The 21,680-nt window shown below is 39.7% G+C and overlaps 1 protein-coding gene across 1 annotated transcript in view; it reads left to right on the top strand.

Moving 5' to 3' along the window:
- Positions 1 to 20,669, top strand: part of IMPA2 (inositol monophosphatase 2) — an 88,742-nt gene extending 68,073 nt beyond the window's left edge. The window contains exons 5-8 of the mRNA XM_043999281.1: positions 4,521 to 4,629; positions 16,572 to 16,680; positions 17,859 to 18,010; positions 20,549 to 20,669. Of these exons, the coding sequence (XP_043855216.1) occupies positions 4,521 to 4,629; positions 16,572 to 16,680; positions 17,859 to 18,010; positions 20,549 to 20,664 (486 nt within the window). The 3' untranslated portion in view covers positions 20,665 to 20,669. The remainder of the gene's footprint in view (positions 1 to 4,520; positions 4,630 to 16,571; positions 16,681 to 17,858; positions 18,011 to 20,548) is intronic.
- The last annotated feature ends 1,011 nt before the right edge of the window (positions 20,670 to 21,680 follow it).

Genomic DNA, 21,680 nt, shown 5'->3' with positions numbered 1-21,680 from the left:
TGCAATATTTCAACTAAAAGGGTTGAACAAATAACTAAGTCATGTAGATTTGTTTATAGAGATGAAGGGATTTATGATAATAATTTAGGACTGGGTCATTACTACCAGCAGTTATAGATATATCCTTAAGGAATCTGAATTTACTGTCCAACAAAGAAATCATAAAAATTATACCACAGGGAGCAGAAATTTGGCACCTAGTTAATTTTGGGGGGGGGGGGCGAGGCAATGAGTTAAGTGACTTGCCCAGGATCACACAACTACTAATTGTCAAGTGTCTAAGGTCTGATTTAAACTAAGGTCCTCCTGAATCCAGGACCAGTGCTTTATCTACTGCCCCACCTAGTTAATTCTTAGCAGGACATGATCTTGTAGCTCCAGTTATACATAGAAGCTCACTATCTTTCATGGAGTGAGATTTGATAAATCCAAATACTTCAAATGAAGACTTCAAAATTATGTAGAAAATTCAACAAATAAACTATAATGGAATTATCGCCCAGTTACTCAAATATAGCACTGATACATAAAAATGTAAGAGCATTGTTTCCAACTAACATAGCTATATCGAATATTCACAATTTCCAAACTACATGGAATGAAAAACTTTCAAATTGTAGAGATATATTTTTAAGGTACATCAGGAACTGATTCAAATGCCATTCCCCAATTGATTAATGAATGGTAAAGGGATATGAACAACTATTTTTCAGAGGAAAAAATCTAAGCTATTAATTAATAGTCATGTGAGAAAATACTCTAAATCACTAACAGTTACATGAATGCAGATTAAAACAACTCTGAGTTTCCATATCATACCCATCAGATTGACGAAGTTGACAAAGAAGGAAAATAACAAATCCTGATGTGGCTGTGTAAAAACAAGTATGTTAATGCACTTTTCGTAGAACTATGAACTGGTACAGATATTCTGAAAAGCAATTTAGAACTATGCCCCAAAAAGTGATCAAAACTGTACATACTCAGAAATGTTACTACCTGATCTATATCCCCAAAAGATCAAAGAAATAGGAAAAGGAACCACATCTATAAATATATTTATAGCAGCTCTTTTTTGTTTGTTTTTGTTTTGTTTTTTGCTGGGCAATGAGGGTTAAGTGACTTGCCCAGGGTCACACAGCTAGTAAGTGTCAAGTGTCTGAGGCTGGATTTGAACTCAGATCCTCCTGAATCCAGGGCTGGTGCTTTATCTACTTCAACACCCAGCTGCCCCCAGCAGCTCTTTTTATGATCAAATAGAATTAGAAACTAAAGAGATACCCATTAATTGGGAAATGGCTGAAGAAGCATACTATATAAATATAGCAGAATACCATTATGGTATAAGAAATTATGGAGAAGATGGTTTCAGAGAAACCTCAGAAGACTTGCATAAATTAATTCAGTTATGGGAGGAGAACCAGGAGAAAAATTTATTACATTATTGCAAAGGCAAATAACTTTGAACTCTGACTTTTTAACTCTGATCAATGTAATGACCCACCACAATTTCAGAGGACTCATGATTAAGTATGGTACTTATTTCCTGTCAAAGAGGTGATGGACTCAGGATGCAGATTGAGGCTTTTTTTAACATGGACAATGAGGGAATTTTTCCCCCTTGACTATAGCTGTTTTGTTTTTCTTTCTGTCTTGATGGGTGGGGAGAAGAAGGTAGATTTTCATTGATTGAAAAGATAGCTTAAGATATAGAGGCCTAGCAGAAGAAGTAAAGTAAATAGAAAAAAAATTATAATAGTATATATATTATGAAAGGAAAAACACATAATAATCATACTCCTGAATATAAATTGTATGAATTCACCCATAAAATGGAAGAATGTAGCAGAATGGCTTAGAAAGAAGAATACAATAATATATTTGCAAAAATACACCTGAAACATACAAATTCATATAGAATTGAGATGAGGGGTTGGAGTAGAATCTATTATGCCTCATGTAAACCCTCCCGCCCCCCCCCCAAAAAAGTGGTAACTATATTCTCAGGTAAGGCAACAATAAAAATAGACATGATTAAAAGAGATATGCGGGGGGGAGGGGCAGCTAGGTGGCACAGTGGGTAGAGCACTGGCCCTGGAGTCAGGAGTACCTGAGTTCAAATCCAGCCTCAGACACTTGACACTTACTAGCTTGGCAAGTCACTTAACCCCAATTGCCTCACCAAAAAAAAAAAAAAGAGAGAGAGAGAGATAGGCAGGCCAATTACATTATTTTTAAAAGCACAAAAGATTAATTAAATTATATCAATACTGAATATATGTGCACAAAATGGTTTAGCATCTAAATATCTAAAGGAAAAGCTGATTGAACTATAGGGAGAAATATGCAATAAAACAACTAATTGTAGGGAGTGCTAATATGCCCCTTTCAGATTTAGATGAATATAACAAAAAGAAATAATAAAGAAATTAAATATCTAAATAAAATTTTTTTAAAGTTACATGTCATAGACTTTTGATAATTTCTGAATGGGAAATATAAAGTACATACATTTTCTACTTTGGCTATATTTTGCATAGTCCTTTTACAAAAATCAACCATATACAAGGTTATTTTTAAAAACATGAATAGTTGTAGAAAAGTAGATTCTTTACTAACCACAATGCAATAAAAATTATAATCAAAAATGGTAATTTGAAGAAAGATTTCAGACTTCTGTAGACTAAATAATATAGACCTAAACAACTCTCTAGTGTACTGAAAGAACAGTTATTTCTAAGACACGTGAAAGAAAGATTACACTTGATCTTTGCTTTAGAGAGTGGAATGAAAAGCAATGGTTGGCAGTCAGAGAAAGATAGATTTATTTAGGCCTCATCTAAAAAAGGGATTTAATAGCCCTAAAGTGGAAGCATTGTGGGCAGCTATGGTGGCACAGAGGATAGTGGAGTCAGGAAAACCTAAGTTCAAATATACCCTCAGACACTAGCTGTGTGACCCTGTGCAAGTCATTTAACCCTGTTTGCCTCAGTTTCTTCATCTGTAAAATGAACTGGAGATGGAAATGACAAATCACTCTAGTATCTCTGCCAAAAAAACTCCTAATGGGGTCAAGAAAAGTCAGACATGCCTGGAAAATGACTCAACAACAAGAAGGAACAGTGAAAATACCCCAAGCTTGAAAGTTTTGCAAGCTGGCTATATTTGTTTCTTACAGCTGAAATGATACCTTCTTAATATTCTGAGTGATTTTTTTGAAAGCATTTGTTATAAATTTCCACAAGAAGTCCCACATCAAGGCTTCTAAAGTGCTGAGGTGCTTCAGCAAACTTTCCTTTGTCCTCTCAACCCATAAAGGCATATCTGATTCAGGTTTAAACTCCAGAACATGACCAGGCCATCCCCACCGACCCAGAGAACCTTGGAATTAGAGCTAAGTGCAAAGGTTTCCCAAGAAGCCAAATCAATTCTAGGATTAATCTGTGTACGTGAGTCTGCTTGGTATAAGATTAAGAGTTATCTTATATTTAGCCTCCTGGGGTCAGGTCAGACCTACTTAGATGGAACACCATGGATACAACCTGTAGAATGAAAGTGACTCCCTTGCCGTATCCAGACCAAAACTTGGACAGAATAAGTGTTTGTTCTAGTATGGACTTGTTCCAAACTGGGCAAAAAGCCAGAAGGGCTTCTGAGGTTTGTTGGCCTCTCACCAGGTGTTAGACTTACACATTTCCATATTTGCTTTTAGGGTGTGGAAAAACCTTTTCCTGCCTTCCCTTTCACCTGCCTCACCATTGCCCTCTACCTTGGAAACAAAGGGAGAAATGTATCCAAAGCATGTTGACATAAAACAATGCCATTATTTTCTATTTCTTTTCTGGTTATTAGCAGGTTTTTCTTGTGACTTGATTTTTAGCCCTTTGACTGGATGAGACATTTCTCCTTGCTTCTCACTCCCCCTTCCCTCCCAAACACCTTCATAAGGCTATCTTTGTACTTTTGTGACTTTCATCGTTGACATTTCAATAACATTTTCTATGTTATGGTTGGCGATAGGGGTACATTCTTCACACTTCAGCAATTCTAAGGGCATCTACTCAGCAACTTTCTTTTTAACAGAAAAAAAAATTGAGACCTTTCTGAAGAATGAAAACCTGGAAAGAAATTTATTTACCAATTATTAGTTATTTGGGCAGTCAATGGTCAGTAAACATTAAGTGCCTACTATGTGTCAGACACTGTGCTAAGCACTGGGTGGGAGTGGGGAGGTACAAAAAAAGGCAAAAGATAAGCTCTGCTCTCAAGGAACTCAGAGCCTAGTAGATGATTGGACTAGAATTGGTCTCATTTTGGTTTTACAGAGCATCTTAAATGTGAACTTTATGCTTTTTGAGAATACCAGAAGTTTGTTGTCTCCATGACTTTCCTTTATTTTTTGAGTCCCTACTGAAGTTTAGGAAAGTCGGCTCATAATTTTGACTGTATTATTCATTTCTCACTTGTTCTGCTGAGATAATTTTACTAACCTTTCTTTTTTTCTTTTAAAAATATTACAGCTTGAATTTGGAGTGATTTACCACTGCACTGAAGAACGATTATACACTGGCAGAAGGGGTCAAGGGGCCTTTTGTAATGAACAAAGGCTTCGAGTATCCAGAGAGACAGGTTGGTCTGAGCTCTTTGTTCATTGAGTTTGCATTTTGATTGAGGAAATAGGAAAGCAACATGCTTAATTTGACACCTCTCATAGAAAACAGACTTCATTACACTGACTGAAATGTCTGCTTTGGCTACATGGTTCAGTTCTTTTTTGAACTGGTGCGTCTCTAACAAGGTGATGACCAAGCTATTTCTGTGTTTTAGAATAGAATCTTTTGTTTTTTGTTTTTGTGCGGCAATGAGGGTTAAGTGACTTGCCCAGGGTCACACAGCTAGTAAGTGTCAAGTGTCTAAGGCTGGATTTGAACTCAGGTCCTCCTGAATCCAGGGCCAGTGCTTTATCCACTGTGCCACCTAGCTGCCCTGAGAATCAACATTTTTAATGTCACCTAGTTGCCCCTATAATAGAATCTTGCCAAACAGCTTTACATAAGTTCACCTTACTTTGATTTCTTTCTGACTTTCCTATCCTCTCCTCCATTTAGAAGCCTACTCCTATAACAAATAAATCTAGTTGAAACAAATCAAAACATTGGCCACATCTGAGAATCCATACTTATTTCTAGGCCTCTAAGCTGTCACCTCACTATCAAGAGATACATGCTATATTTCATGAAATCAGGATTGTTGACTGGCTGGTTTAGGTAGGGGTGGGAAGGAACAACTTATTCATTAAGCACTGTCTATGTGCCAGCAACTGTGCCAAGTGGTTTACAAATATTATCTCATTTGATCTATATTCTGAAGTCTTTCAGAGTGGTTTCTGCTTTTATTATTTAGATTTTCTTGTTATTGGTTCTCCTGGTTCTGCTCACTTTCCTTTCCATTAGTTCATACAAATCTTTCCATATTTCTCTAAATGTGTCACGTTCCTCATTTCTTATGCCATATAAAATTGTCACAGTTTGTTTAGCCATTTCTTGGTGGGCAGGTATCAATTTTGTTGCCAGTTCTTTGCCACATCAGAAAGCACTGTTATAAATATGCCTGTACAATTATAAATTCTTTTCTCAGTCCCTAATTTCCTCGGGCTATGTGCTTAATCATAATACTAAGCCAAATAGTATATACAATTTAGTAAAGTCTTAGGTATAGTTCCAAGGTTTTCTTTCCAGAATAGTTAAACCAATTTACCATTCTAACAATAGTACACTATTTGGGGAGAATAAGCATTTATTAAGCACCTACTATGTGTCAGGCATAAGCACTTTACAAATATTATCTCATTGTATTATTATGATTTTCATTTTACAGTTAAGGAAGCTGAAACAGCCAGAGGTTAAGTGACTTGTTCAGTCATAGAACTAATAAATATCTGAGGCTGAATTTGAACTCATGTCTTTCTGACCTTAGGCCCAGTTCTCCACTGAACCACCTACCTAACTTCACCAATATGCTTTTTCTCTCCAACAGTTGCTTGGTTCAATCTACTTTGAGCTCATAACCTCTCATCTTCAGGACTAAATAAAAATCTACTCACCAATACTAATTCAGTTATTAGTGCTGGTGAGCAGAAGTCAGACTTTGTTTAAATCACCACCTCAGTAGGGATGTCACTGACAGATGTCTAAAATAATAATTTATTAGTGACAGTTGCTCTTTTTTTTTTTTTTTTTGGTGAGGCAATTGGAGTTAAGTGACTTGCCTAGGATCACACAGCTAGTAAGTTTTAAGTGTCTGAAGCCAGATTTGAACTCAGGTCCTCCTGAATCCAGGGCCGGTGCTCTATCCACTGCACCACCTAGCTTCTCCAACAACTGCTCTTAATCAGAACAATTGTGGTAATTTAGGCAAGGACTAGTCAGATGCTTAGTTTGTGTGGGGGTTTTTTTCTGTGATTAAGATGTTTTTATGCAAAATACATAGGTAAGATTAGGCAAACTTAAAGCATTGAACCATTTAGGGGTTTGGGGTTTTTTTACTTTTTTTCTCCTCTTTATGTAATCTATTGTGGGGGGGCACAGGGCAATGAGGGTTAAGTGACTTGCCCAGGGTCACACAGCTAGTAAATGTCAAGTGTCTGAGGTGAAATTTGAACTCAGGTCCTCCTGAATCCAGAGCCGGTGCTTTATCCACTGCGCCACCTAGCTGCCCCTCTTCATGTAGTCTATATAAGCTCTGAGATGTTCATTACCAGCTCATACTATAACTATTGAGTCAGGTTCCCAGACCTAGGCTAACATCTCCCTCTCCTCCCTCTTCTCCTCCCTCCCCCCATTCTCTCTCCATATTCTAGGGGTACCCCTGAAGGGTTAGGGTTGACTTTATCTAATGCTATTGGCCTAAGCCCCCACTCTTATGCTTCCACTTAAAGGCCCAAGGTTATCAGTTGACAAACGTTTAGTCAGCCAGCATTAAGAAGCTTTTTGAAAGATATTTACCAAGGTTGTATAGTAAGAACAGCTAGTACAAAACATCGCGCCCCCCCAAAAAAATTGGGGGGATACTCTCCCCCCAAAATATACAAAATCCAGGGGGATGGGCAGCTAGATGGCACAGTAGATAGAGCACCGGCCCTGGAGTCAGGAGTACCTGAGTTCAAATCCAGCCTCAGACACTTAACACTTACTGGCTGTGTGACCCTGGGCAAGTCACTTAATCCCAATTGCCTCACCCCCCCCAAAAAAAAAATCCAGGGGGAAATTAACTCAAGTTTAAAGCACACATGTGACAAAAGGGTCACAAGTCCTGGTTGCTAGAAGTTGTGTTCTCACATTCATGGATTGCTCAAATTATCGTCCCGGATATGATGTAGTCTTTTTACAGAGTTCTTTCTAGAGCCATGAGTCCAATCTGTCCTTGGCTCCCAATGATGTAGACATTACTGACAGCTGATCTGGGCATGCAATTTAGAACATTGATGAGGAGATGGAATGACCAATATCTTCAATACTCTTTGAAGCAGGATAAACCTCCTCTAAGGAGTAATGATGGAGGAGCAGCTAGGTGGTGCAGTGGATAGAGCACTGGCCCTGGATTCAGGAGGACCTGAGTTCAAATCCGGCCTCAAACACTTGACACTTACTAGCTGTGTGACCCTGGGCAAGTCACTTAACCCTCATTGCCCCGCAAAAAACGAAACAAAACAAAACAAAACAAACAAACAAAAAAATGGAGTAATGATGGAAGGAGTGATGGAGGACAAAACTGCAGTCTCTTTTTTCCCTCTGAGGGGATTCCTTTTCAAGGGGTTAAGTTAGAATTTACTTTCTGGAATTTTCTCCCTTCTCTACTCCTTTGACAACTTATAGACGATCCTGAAACATGGCCTTTTTAAACATGATCAGAGGTCTTTTAGCAGTTAGTCTAAGTCCTATTTGTGATGGATTGAGACATGTTTTCACCTATATAAGGAATTAAGGCTAAAATGGAGTGGGACGGTTCTGACTCCACCTTTATATTTGTATGTTCTTCACTCTGTAGTACCTAGTGCAAAGCAAACTATTAACAAATGCTTGCTGAATTAAATCTACTTACTTGAAAGAAGAGATTATTTTTAGGAACCTCAAAGTACTAAGAACATGTGTAAAAACACACAGAAGCATTGTTATGGCCCAGGAAGGCTGGGACACTCATCCTCTCTTTTTCCAGAGGCTCCCTCATTCTGGACCTGGGGACATGGCCATGTTTAGTCCAAGGAAGCCTAGTCTCCAAAGAGAGAGGTTAGGTTCTCTTTCTTCTACTTTCTGGTTCCTTGTGTTCCCCATCGCAAAACTCTGGAGAGAGTCACTTAAAGCTTAGGTTTGGATCAAGTAGATCTCCAAAAAGGGACAAGAAAGGTGCTTGGGTATAAAATTACTATCAATCAGGTATAAGATATAAGAAATGCTAAAAGCACAATAAACTCTCAAGCTCACGTTAGCAAAACTAAGAAAGAGTAACATAAACTACTGTTACTCTTTGGGAGGGGAATGACTGAAACTTCAAAACATGAAACATTCTTTGGAACCTCCTGATTCTGACAATTGTGTCCCCACCCTCTCAAATTTAGGCTAGACGTGGCTGCCGTAGGGTTTTTGCTCAATCCTCTGTGCTCAGGAAAGAAGTACAAGGCAGAAGAGTCAATTAGGACTGGGAGATCCAGCCTCACCTACACCAATAAATAGGCTAACTGCCATGTTGTGTGATCCATTTGTCATTCCTGCTAGGGTTTGGGAAGGTTCCTACCACCTCCAGGGAGAGACTTGAAGAGTCCCGACATGCTCTGCAGATAGGAAGAGAGAAAGGTCAAGAGGATGGAGTCACTCCCTTTAATATCCAGTATGTGGGTGGCTCTTCCTATCTTAGTGGCCAATTATGAAGAAGCTACCTCCACTAGCTGCCCTTATCAGGGACCAAAGAACTATCCAGGGTTCTATGTATCATCCCGAAGCACCAAGTCTTTTAGCCCTGATCCCACTCACATGGCACCCTGGAAAAAACCAAGACAGATGTGATCCCAGAAGGAACTCAGGGGAAAAACTCTGCTCAAGGTGGGGCTGGGCCTTCCCCTGGTTAAGGCCATTACACATAGAAATAAACACTCTCAGTTTCAACATTTCCATTTCCACACCCTACTCCCACTTGCTTTTTAGATTCTCTTTCTGACTTCCTCATCAGTGTTCTCTTTCCCACCTCCTTACCTGAGGCCAGAGGACAAAGGCCCTTATCGTGGTTTTTAATATGGTGGATGTAGCATTGGACATGGGGTCAGGAAGACCTGAGTTCAAATTCAGCTTCAGACATTTAATAACTGTGTGACACTGGGCAAGCCATTTAATCTCTTGTCTACCTCAGTTTCCTCAGATGTAAAATGGAACTCATAATAGTGCCTTATGAGGATCAAATGAGGTAGCATTTGTAAAATATTTAGCACAGTGTCTGGCACATAGTAGGTACTCTATAAATGCTTATTCCCTTATCATCTGAGGAAGCAGGAGGTCATTATTTCTCCAGTCCTGTTGTTTTCCTAATCCTGCAGCCCCGGACAGAAATGCCTACTGGCACCTCCAGGACCACCTTCCCAAGAAAGGTGTTGGGTTGCTCCAACTGACCCCCTAGTCTGATGTTTTGAGGGTGGGGATCCAGAAACTTCCCTTCTGCTGCAGCCACATAAGTACATTAAGGCAAATGCAAATACCCAATCTCTTTGGCACACAGACTTCCTGTTGTACTCAGTTTTCTTTAAGTCACCAGCAGCCTACCACTGCTGAATTTTGTGAGTAAATGCTTGTGGGTAATTATCATCCTCTGCAGGGAAGAATTTCCTACCTCTTGTGCCAACTTCTAGCACTACTCCCTCTCTTTCCTATACTACCCTGGGATATGATTTATAGTCTCCTTAGGGGCCTATTCCTTCCCTTCATTCCTTCCCATGCTGTTTTCTGTGGCCCTGGCCCCTTCCTACATTTCCAGTCTACGTCTTTGCTGTTCCTTACACACAGGACTCCATGTCCTGACTCCAGGTGTTTTCACTAGCTCTTGCCCATGCCTGGAACACTTCCCCTCCTCATACCTCCAACCTCTTGGCTTCCTTCAAATCTTACCTTCCACAAGAAAACTTTCCCAGTCCTCTTTCTTTCATCTTAGGACCTTCCTTCTGACATTACTCCTTATTTATCCTGCATCTATCTTGTTTGTATGTAGTTGTCTGCATGTTGTCTCACCCACTAGACTGTGAGCTTCTCAAGAGCAGGAACTGATTTTGTCTCTCTTGAAATCGCCAGAACTTAGCACTGTGTAGGGACTTAATAAATACTGGTTGAATGATTCACTAACCTCCTCTATTTCATATCATCTTTTCTCTGCCCCCAGACACCCAAGACTCTCATGCCTGTTGTCTAGTCTTCTGGTTGGCCAAAAGCATTCACTACAGCCAGCTCCACAGATCTGACATCTCTTGTATTCTCTATGCAGCAGGTGTATCTTTTATTCTTGCCTTTCCCCTTTGCTCAAACCACATTTAAACTCCTGTTCCCTCAGGCTTCTCAGCTAGATGTCAGTGAAACAAAATTATTGAACTAATTCACACTAAAGGATGAATCGCTGATCCTCTTCTCTTAATAGATGTCTCTGATGGAAAATGTATAGTATTTTATGTAATATTAGGAGAAATTTTTGCCAGGAAGCTTTCTCTTCGATCATACCACTTGGCTATGTAAGTCTGGTTGGGAAAGAAAGGAAAGTTTTTGATCTCCATTTCCAAGAATAACTCTGCAAGCATCCTTCTCTACTGGAGGGAGAAGGGGAAAGTTTGTCTTTTTCATCTTTCCTGCCTCTCATAACTTCCTTCTGGACCCAAGATCTGGAATGTCCTATCCAAGTGGTGTACTGGTAAATGTTTAACAACCAGCTCATCAAAAAAAAGTGATCAGGAAAAATTTTAAAGTTTAGCTTGCATTATTAATATTTCATCACTTTCTTAAGTCTAGACAATCAATAAATCAAAAAATCAAACTGCAATTTATAGTGTTTGTCTATTTCTGAGATGTAATGCTCACTGGCTCAAGGACATCCCTACTCTGTCTAATCTCTATTTCTTAATAAAGGGGAAAGAGGCAATTAACACTATAGAAAGTAAAGATGCAGACATTGTTTTTCTTCACATGTCCTTTATAGTTAATTTGGGTATTTATAATAGTCAAAATAACTTTCACTTAAAGTTGTTCTTAAAACAATATTGCTGTTACTGTATACAATGTTCTCTTGGTTCTGCTCATTTTGTTCTTCATCATTTCATGCAAGTCTATTCATGTTTTTCTTTATTCTTTCTTCACAGAAAACACTTTAGGAATTATTCTCTAATTTCTTTCTCTTCATTTAAATGTATATATTTGGGGAAATGTGATGATCCCTTATCTTGGATGATCTTGCCAGATGTTTCAGTTATGCAGGTTTGGGGTACATTGCAAGAAATGTTTTCCCAATTACATCCCAAAGAGATAGATGTATGTTTCTCTAAAATCATTGAGCTCATCATTTCTTATAACACAGTAGCATTCCATCACAATCACATACCATAACTAAGCTGCTCTGCTGTAGCTGCTCTAAACTGTGTTTAAAACCCAGCCCCTCTCTTGTCCTAGCCCTCAATCCCTAGGAGCAATTGCAGGCATCCCCTTCTTCATATCCTATCCTCCTTTATTCCCCATGACATTGGCTGGTTCTCCTTTCACCACTCCACCTACTCCCCCTGTTCCCCTATCTGTCTCCCTCTTATTCTTCTCTCCCTCCCTCAATTCACCTCCTCCTCTTGTTCCTCCTCCCCACCTCATCAACCCATCGACCCCCAAATGTTGGTGCTTTCCAAGGTTTTGTCCTACCTTCCTTCTCTCTTCCTTTCCTTGGAGGCCCAACTCAGCTGATATAGCCACTTCTCCAAAGTCCTCTGGATACCCTTGCTGTTCCCCACACCCAGACATTAGAGATCTTTCCTTCAAACGTCTTATGCTGCTTTGCTTATACTTCTTTTTTTCCCCTGGGGCAATGAGGGTTAAGTGACTTGCCCAGGGTCACACAGCTAGTAAGTGTCAAGTGTCTGAGGTCAAATTTGAACTCGGGTCCTCCTGAATCCAAGGCTTGGGCTTTATCCACTGCACCACCTAGTTGCCCCTGCTTATACTTCTTTACACTGATCTCACTCTCCCATAAATCATATATAATAATGTTCCTCCCCATTTGATTATAAATACCTTTATATTTGGATTTGAGTTCTATCGTATCCCCAGCACTAAGTGTACTATCTTGTATGCAATAGTTGCTTAATTGAATATTTGTTTAATTGAATTGGAAGAGGTATGAAGGGACAAAAGAGGGAACAAGCATTTGCTGGGCACTATGCTAAGCTCTTTACAAATATTATTTCTTTTGATCCTCCCAACAATCCTGAGAGGTAGGTGCTATAATTATCTTCTTTTTACAGCTGAGGAAACTGAGGCAGATGGTGATTTCCATAATCTACCCAGGGTCATAGAGCTAGTAGGTATCTGAAACTAAATTTGAATTCAGGATTTCCTCATTTAAGGTATGAGATTAGTTATTTATTTGTCACAAAGAGTAAGAATTAGACTTGGAGCAAGAGATAGATATCATAGAGAGGCAAAATCCAAGGAGATCTGTTAAAAAAAATAAACTTCATAATAATCAGAAGTGTTTAAAAGTGGAATTGGGGGCAGCTAGGTGGCCCAGTGGATAGAGCACCGGCCCAGGAGTCAGGAGGACCTGAGTTCAAATCTGGCCTCAGACACTTAACTCTTACTAGCTGTGTGACCCTGGGCAAGTCACTTGACCCCAATTGCCTCACTAAAAAAAAAAGAAAAAAAAATCTATGTATGGGGGCAGCTAGGAGGTGCAGTGGATAGAGCACCAGCCCTGGAGTCAGGAGCACCTGAGTTCAAATCCGGCCTCAGACACTTAACAGTTACTAGCTGTGTGACCTTGGGCAAGTCACTTAACCCCAGTTGCCTCACTAAAAAAAAAGTGGAATTGGCTGCCAACTTTGGAGACTTTCAAGAATTTGGATGACTATATATTTATTTGTTTGTTTGTTTATTTAGGTTGGATGACTTATTTATTTATTAGAGATGTCATAGAAAATTTCTGCTCAGGTACAGATTAGACTAGGTGACCTCTGTGATCCCTTCTAGCTCTGAGAGTCTAGTATTTTATATTAATGCTTTTTAATAGCTTAAAACTGCATTAAGACTTTGGGGACACCCTGTATTATATCCAATTTAACTTTAAAATATGTGACTTGATTTTTCTCTGATGAAGTTATATCACTAACAGTACTGATACACTTAGCTTAGGTTAATCTTGGGATCCAAATAGAATGAAGAAAGATGGGTTAGAGATGAGTAGGTATTCCTGATATAACTTAGAGTTTAAAGGGATGGAGAAAGAAAAGGGGAAAAGGAGGGGTATGTGCATCTGAAAGAGAGAGAGAGAGACTGAGGGGCAGCCTGACTGCTGAGGAAGAATTCACTAAGCTGTAAATCATTATAGAGGAAAAGGAAGGATCATGGCAAATGCAAATTTCCCTCAGGGAAAAGGAAACAGTGTGCTAGGGGGTAGGGGTGCCACCAGGTAGTGTTGTATGCCCCAGGCATCTTGGTTGTTATCAGAAGAGATTTAGAAGTGGTTGGGAAAGATACTAAGGGTTCTCTCTCTCAGTTGAGTAGAGGAAGAAGAAGGCCATGTACTTCCAGATGCACTAATGTGTGGGACTTTTGCAAATTGGGTGTAATTTGGAGAGTGCGCATTTGTAGAAGCATGATATTTCTACCAAGCATCGCACCTGTCCTGGCATAACCCTGGTGTTCGGTTGCTCTCCCAGATGGGTTTTCAAGACCAATCCCTCTCTTTCCCCACATTCCCCTCAATCATTCTCATAGGGTCACTACCCTAACTCTGTGGCTAAAGTGATACCTGGCAACCATGAACTAAGATTTGTGGGTTAAAGATCATTTAGAATAGTTTGAGAAATGGGTCTAGATGGCATACAAGCCTCTGGCTAAAAGCATTACTGAAAGATGGGCTTGGTACCATGCCCTTAAGGGGGAGAAAAACCACCACGAACTGAACCACAGGAAAGAGAAATGTAATTTGAAAGGAGGCCTTTTTCTAAGAAAACACCAACACAGCTTCATGCCATGTGAGTGCAGGGTGAGGTGTCTATAAATTAACTGAGATTTTATCTAGATGGAGCATTGAGAGATTACCATCAGCACCTGGAATTAGTCCTTTCCATTGTCTGTTGTTGCAAAAGCAGATTCAGCTACAAGGCTTCCTGGTGCTGGATTTTTACAGATTATGGATCCCAGAAAAATTCTGGGTGTGTCTGGCATCGGATAACTCAGAGCCCCTGAAGGCAGCTGGCATCCTGTGCCTGAGCAAGCATTTTGTAGAAGAGCTTGAAGGTGAGAAAGTGGAAGTCCCTGAAATTCCAGAGGGAGCAAAATCCCCTGGTGGGATACATTTTGAGAGGGACTATCTTCCTATGCTCAGTCTGTTTCCTTGTTAAATTATTTTATAATGCTGGAATATAACTGAGTTCATTAAATTAGCATAATTTTATTCATTTATCATAGATCGGCAAGTCTATTTTATTATAATCTAAGTATACACCTGGTTGGGCTACATTGTACCTGAGCATTTAGGCCTGATGGGACATGTAGTATGTGCTAAATTCCCTTGCTTTTGGGTTTAGGTATGAGAAAAGCCAAGGACAAACTGCTTTTTGATCACTACAGAAATGTAACGTAGCAGAGTCTCAGGTGCCACCCACCTACAATCTCTTCCATTAATCCATCTCTCTAGCCTTGATGGCATCTGTCAGTTCTATTAAAGAGAGTGGATGCCTTTAATCTAATTGTAGTCATTCCCTGTTCTGAAGGACAAATCTTGAATATACACCTTCAATAACAGTCCCTTGCATTTATTGAATCTCATTATATTGAATAAACAGCCTTGAGATATTTTTAAATTAGGATCCTGATTTTTTAAAAGTGACTCTTCAGGAAGGAAGGAAGCTGCATTCTCTGTAAGAAACATTTCTTTTTTTTTTTTTTTTTTTTTTGGTGAGGCAATTGGGGTTAAGTGACTTGCCCAGGGTCACACAGCTAGTTAAGTGTCAAATGTCCGAGGCCGGATTTGAACTCAGGTCCTCCTGAATCCAAGACCTGTGCTCTATCCACTGTGCCACCTAGCTACCCCTGTAAGAAACATTTCTACCTGTGTGATTGAAGCAAATAGAAAAAAGTCTTTGAGGATAGTTCTTTCCTCATTGTGAGCATAGGTCCAACTTAGGATTTGTTCTAGCATTTAGGCATTGCTATTTTGGAGTCTTTTTTCCTTCTAGATACCACAGGTTCATGAAAATAAAGAGGAAAAAAGGTATCTAGGAGAAGGTGCATAGATTTAATGCTAGAAGCAAGGTAGCTTTAAAGGTCACCTCTCCAGCCCTCTCATTTGGGCACATGAGGAAATGAATGCCCTGAAAAGATAATTGACTTGTCCAGAGTTTTCAGAAGGTGGGAAGTTCAGTCACTTTCTAGTTCACTGACAAAGTTTGCAAGGGTTTTTCACATTATTTATTAAATGAAATAATAATAAGAAGAAATAATAAGTTAATATTTTATAGCACTTACTTTGTATCAGGTTCTGTGCTAAGCACTTCACAACTATCTCACTTGATCCTCACAACCACCCTGGTGGGTAGGTGCTATTATTATCCCTAGAAAAGAGCACAGTGAAGCAGTTCCCTTTGCAATCTAAAAAAAGAAAGCACCATTTGAAATAATTAATAATAATGAAGGCAGTAACTGAACTGACAAGGCAGCTTTTTCTTTCATCTCATTTGTCCTCCCTATAGCTCTGTTCTTAAGGAAAACAGTTAAGCACACATATGCTAGGTGAAAATGAGTTCCTTGTTCTGTGTTTCTCATTCTATAATGAATGAGGCTTATTCTTCCAAAGAATAAGAGACTGAAAATTCTGATACACTGGTTAAGTTTGAGGAATTCTAAAAAAAGGCATTTCACTTGGGAGAAAGTGTCAAGATTGTGGATGGTTTTTTTCTGATCATTTGATTGGATTTTTTAAAAAATGAGTTTTATTGATGTCATTTGTTTTTTCATTACTTTCATTTGTGGATATGCCCCATTCCTACTCCAGAACTGAAACCTCTCTTGAAATAATTAATAATAGCAACAAAACCTTATATGGTAACTACAACTGACAATACATGCATCCTTCTGACCTTGTAGCCCCCACCTGTACCTAGAGGAGGAATGTATGATTTCATTTTCTACTCTGTGGGATCATTATTGGTTTTTTCAGTCACTCAGTTCCACTTCTTTTATGTTGTAATTATTATATATGTTATACCTCTACATCTGCCCATTTTATTCTGTATCAGCTTGTCTAAATCTGCGTGTGCTTTTCTTTTTTCTTTTTTTGTTTTTTTACAGATCTTTCAAAGGCCTTGGTTTTAACAGAAATTGGTCCAAAGCGTGATCCTGATACTCTGAAATTGTTCTTCAGTAACATGGAGAAGTTACTCCATGCCAAAGCTCATGGGTATGAGTTTTCTATTCTGGGGCTTGACTTTTAATTCCTAGAATGCCCTGTGATGGAGCAGAAAAGTACCAGATATCCAATCTTGCTAAAGTCCCCAGGAATTCCAACTGGGAAAACCACAAAGGACTGTATCAGAATAATGCAGACCAGGCTAAAGCTACTGGAGGCACTAGGGCATAAGTGATGTATTCCAGAAGATCCAAAAGGTCACAGATTACATCGGCCACATCCTGCCAGATGTCAGAAGGAAGACACATTTGATGATTTCTCTTCCTTTTTTGGCCTAGGTTTCCCTAGTTTTGTGAAAGTAGATGACTGTCAGTGATCACAAGATTTATTGCTAGACCTAAGATTACATCAGACCCTTAACGTAATGACCAATTAAGAAAGTTAGTTTGAAGGCTGAGGGAGTTCTTCTCCACAGATGCCATTCTGCCTTCAAACCCCAAATTTTTCATTATAGTAGCTGGAATGTTTGTAGCACTTAAAGGTTTGCAAAGCACTTTACATTTAACATCCCATTTGTAACCTGTGAAATAGATACTGTGCATATTATTAGCTCCATTTCACAGATGAAGAAATAGGTTCAAAGAGGTAAAGCAATTTTCCCACTGGGTTACACAGCTCAAAAGTGCCAAAGGAAGGATTTGGAATCATTCAATCAGCAAGCATTTATTAAGTACCAACAGTGTGCCAGGTACTGTGCTAGAAACCATACGAAGTCAAAAATGAAACAGTCCCTGCCCTCAAGGAGCTCACATTCCATTGGGAAAGACACCAGGCACACATAAAAGCCTATACAAAAATGTCTAAACCAAATATAAGCTAAAGTAGTAGGTCAGCAATAGTAGCAGTTGGGAAGATCTGAAATTGGTTCTTCTTGATTCCAGACCCAGCACCACATACCATTTCACCACACTGCTGCCATGGCATAATCTAGGGCTTGTTAATAGATACATTATGACTCATTCTTAATTATTGGGTGCCCATTACAGGAAAACAGATGACATCTAATGAAATCAGGACATAGACTAGTTAGTTAAGAGGAAAAAAACTCAATTTGAAGCTTGTTACCATTTACAGATGAGTTTTTTCCATACCTCTGTGTGTGTGTGTGTGTGTGTTTCCCAGAATTGGAAATAATTCTGTATCTCTTCTCTCTTTTCATGATGATTCAGGGTACGTGTGATTGGAAGCTCTACCTTGGCTTTGTGCCACCTAGCCTCTGGTGCAGCAGATGCATATTATCAATTCGGCTTGCATTGTTGGGACTTAGCGGCTGCCACTGTCATAATTAGGGAAGCAGGTGGTATTGTGATAGACACTTCAGGTGAGTGACTGTCCCCCTCTTTGGTTTTGTTCCACCTTTGTTACCTAGCAATCGATGAGAAAGTAAGCAAGGTAAAGTAGTACCAGATGGAGTGTTTTCCATTTCCCTGATTGAAGTACCATTCCAGGCAAGTGGGTTCTAATGCTGCCCTTTCTTGTAGTTTCCCCACAAGGTGAAACCAAATAGTGTTAGCAGCAAAAGCTACTGGTCATCACCACCAATGAGGAATGTAGTCATTACTTACAAGGTTTGTATTCAGATTCTAGCCAGCAGAAGATCTCCTCTTCCATTTTCTCCCTGGAAATAAAAATGCACCATTTCTGAGACCTTATCAGGCATCCCCTTAAGGAAATAGTCTCAAAGCTTTTAATCAAATCTGAGTCATTCTAGATTCACTCCTATGACATGGTCGTGATATATACCAAATGTGCCCAATAGGCACACAGTGTCCAAGGAAATCAGTAGCACTCCCCCTTAAAATATGCATATGTGGGGGCAGCTAGGTGGTGCAGTGGATAGAGCACCGGCCCTGGAGTCAGGAGTACCTGAGTTCAAATCCGGCCTCAGACACTTAACACTTACTAGCTGTGTGACCCTGGGCAAGTCACTTAACCCCAATTGCCTCACTAAAAAAAAGAAAAAAAGAAAGAAAATATGCATGTGTGTATGTATGTGCACACATGCGTGGGTACGCACACACACACACACACACACAACTACTCTACAGTTATTCCTTCCACACTGTGAGCGTAAGGAGCATGGTGCCCCCTCAATCTGAAAAAATCTACATAAAATTTGTTGGCCTTTCACATCAGAGAAGTCTGAATTTTTTTTTTCTTTGATGGGGTGTTTACAGTAGCTTATTGTAAGATTTGGGTTCAGTATTTGGTCATAGATATATTTTATTCAATTTTTAGTTTCTAAATTTTTTCTGTATCATCTGCTAGCCTTCATGCGTCTTCTGTGGCTTCTGCAAAACTCCCCCTCAACCCCCACCAGATTCCCATTTACAGTAATTTCTTATGCTGACCCACAATATATTGAAACTGCAATGGGGAAAGTTGAGATGTGGAAGGGATAACTGTAGTTACCTTTCCAGGAATTTTCAGCATACCATTAAAACATCTACAGTACAAACAGCAGAGAAAAGATACAAGTAGCGAGATAAACAATCACGTGCCTCCATTGGACACCAATCTTTTTTTTTTTTTTAGTGAGGCAGTTGGGGTTAAGTGACTTGCCCAGGGTCACACAGCTAGCAAGTGTTAGGTATCTGAGGCCAGATTTGAACCCAGGTACTCCTGACTCCAGGGCCGGTGCTCTATCCACTGCGCCACCTAGCTGCCCCGGACACCAGTCTTAACTAGATCCATTGATATATCTCACATGTGGCACATAAATGCTTAAAATCTAGAGTATCCTATGGCTGGCCTTCTCCTTTGAGAAAAGACTACAAACTTCTCCCTCTCCTACACGGTGCATTCTGGCTCTTCTCTGCCCCAATATAGATAACCACTTCTGGTAACTTCTTCAGGATTCAGCTGCTTGATCAGCTACATGTACAAACAAAATGGACCATGAGATCAGAATAATGTTAGCTAAATGCCCTCAAGTCACTGTTTAGGATAAATACCAAGGAATGAGTAGACTTTTCTTAAGGGTGGGTAGGGGTGAAGAGATAGGGAAGAGTCTCCATCCTGGATAGTGAGATTGGCTGTGCACTGACTCTACATTGATAAGAGGTAAAAAGGCCCAGGTTTGTACTATGTGAACAGGTGAATAGTATACGCCTATAATCAGGTCCCTATCATTAGTCACTTACTTTTTGTACTTAAACATGGTCATCCTTCTTTCTCTCATACTATGTTATCTGAGTGAAAACTTGAACTTCAAAATTGTGAATTTTTGGCCCCATTGTCCCCAAAAAACCTTATCCCAGGTGAGATACTAAGACAAAGCTAGCTTTGGGGGCGTGCTGGAGTGAGATGGTTAAGTTTTCAGTGTGAGCATTTACACCTCAGTAATCAGCAAATCCTATAACTGATTTTGATTTATTGTTTAGGCTTAAGAAAGCAATGGAGAAAATGTTAATCATGCAGATTAAACTTGAAAGTGTGTCAGGGAGTCAGTTATTAAATATTTGCTACCATGGTTACCTTCATGTTTATCTGCACACTTTTACTTCCTTTCTATTGTATATAAAGAAAATGATGAACATACCTACTCTTTAATACTTAATCCTTCTACTTAAAAAAAAAAATCAGCATCTAAATTAGTCCATTAGGGAAGAGTTCCTGGCTTTAGCATCTCTGGATCGAATCAGAAGCCCTTGGTTCAAACTCCAACTCTGATACTTCCTCCCAATGAGACCTTGGTAAAGGCTCTTAACCTCCCTGAACACTGGTTTCCTTATCTGCAAAATACAGGAACTGTCCTAGGTGGCCTCTCATGTCCTGTCTAGCTTCACAACCATGATTGTACAATATGTTCATTGTGACACCAGGCAGCTTCAATGTCTTTCTTTCCTTTTTTTCTCAGGGGGACCCCTTGATCTCATGTCATGCAGAGTGGTTGCTGCTGGAACCAGAGAAATGGCTCTGGTCATAGCTCAGGCAATACAGACTATTAACTACGGGCGTGATGATGAGAAGTAACCAAAGGAAGGAAGGAAGTGCTGCTGCACACAACCACGAGCCTGCCTTTCTGGAAATGTTGCATTTCAAGATGGGTTTCTGGGAGAATAGAAGACCTTTAACAGCTTTTAACAGCTTGCTTTCAGTGTCCAATGGGACTTGGGGGGTGGTTCAACTAAAGTGTGTACCCTCGCTGCTTTAATCCACATGTCTTTCACCAGGGTTTGGTGTTTGGTTTGTATACTGGTTGGTTTCTTTCTAAAAACACAATCACAGTTCAAAAGAAACTCAATGTTGAGGGCGGGGTGGGGGGGTAGTAGAGGGAGCTGACACCTAATTCTCCTGTGACATATGCAACAATAATTAAATTTCTATTTTTTTTAATAATGCAGATCTCAGGTAATAAAGCATAGAAGTGCAGATAAATGAGTTATGTTTGTGCCTACAGTTCTCTGTTGTTACATGGTACTTGAGAATAGAATAAAACAAAAGAATGGGACTATTCTTCTCTAACCATGCCACTATCATAGTATGGGCAGCTAGGTGGCACAGTGGCTAGAGCGCTGGCCCTGGAGTCGAGGACCTGAGTTCAAATCTTATCTCAGACACTTACTAGCTGTGTGACCCTGGGCAAATCACTTAACTCTAATTGCCTTAAACATCTGGGGCCATCTCCAGTTGTCCTGATGTATATCTTGCCACTGGACCCTCCAGATGGCTCTGGAGGAGAGAGTAAGGTTGGTGACCTTGAATAGCTCTCCCTTACTTGAATCCAATTCAGTGTAAGTCATGACATGATGTTATGGTCCTATAAAAAAGTGAAGCACAAACAACAACAATCATTGAAGCATTTTAGGTGCCTCCCAGAAGGACTGACAAAAATCTACTAATAGACACTCACATATACCCTTTAGAAAGGGTTGCATATTAAAACTGGTCACAGTATGCTGTGGATTAAGATATTTTCCTTCCTCCCCCACCACCCTCTTCCTCAATTTAGGCCTCATTTTTATCACCAGTACAAGAAGTCTGACTAG

This window comes from Dromiciops gliroides, chromosome 1, assembly GCF_019393635.1.
Source record: "Dromiciops gliroides isolate mDroGli1 chromosome 1, mDroGli1.pri, whole genome shotgun sequence".
Classification (NCBI taxonomy): domain Eukaryota; kingdom Metazoa; phylum Chordata; class Mammalia; order Microbiotheria; family Microbiotheriidae; genus Dromiciops; species Dromiciops gliroides.
This window is presented reverse-complemented; position numbering and strand designations above follow the sequence as displayed.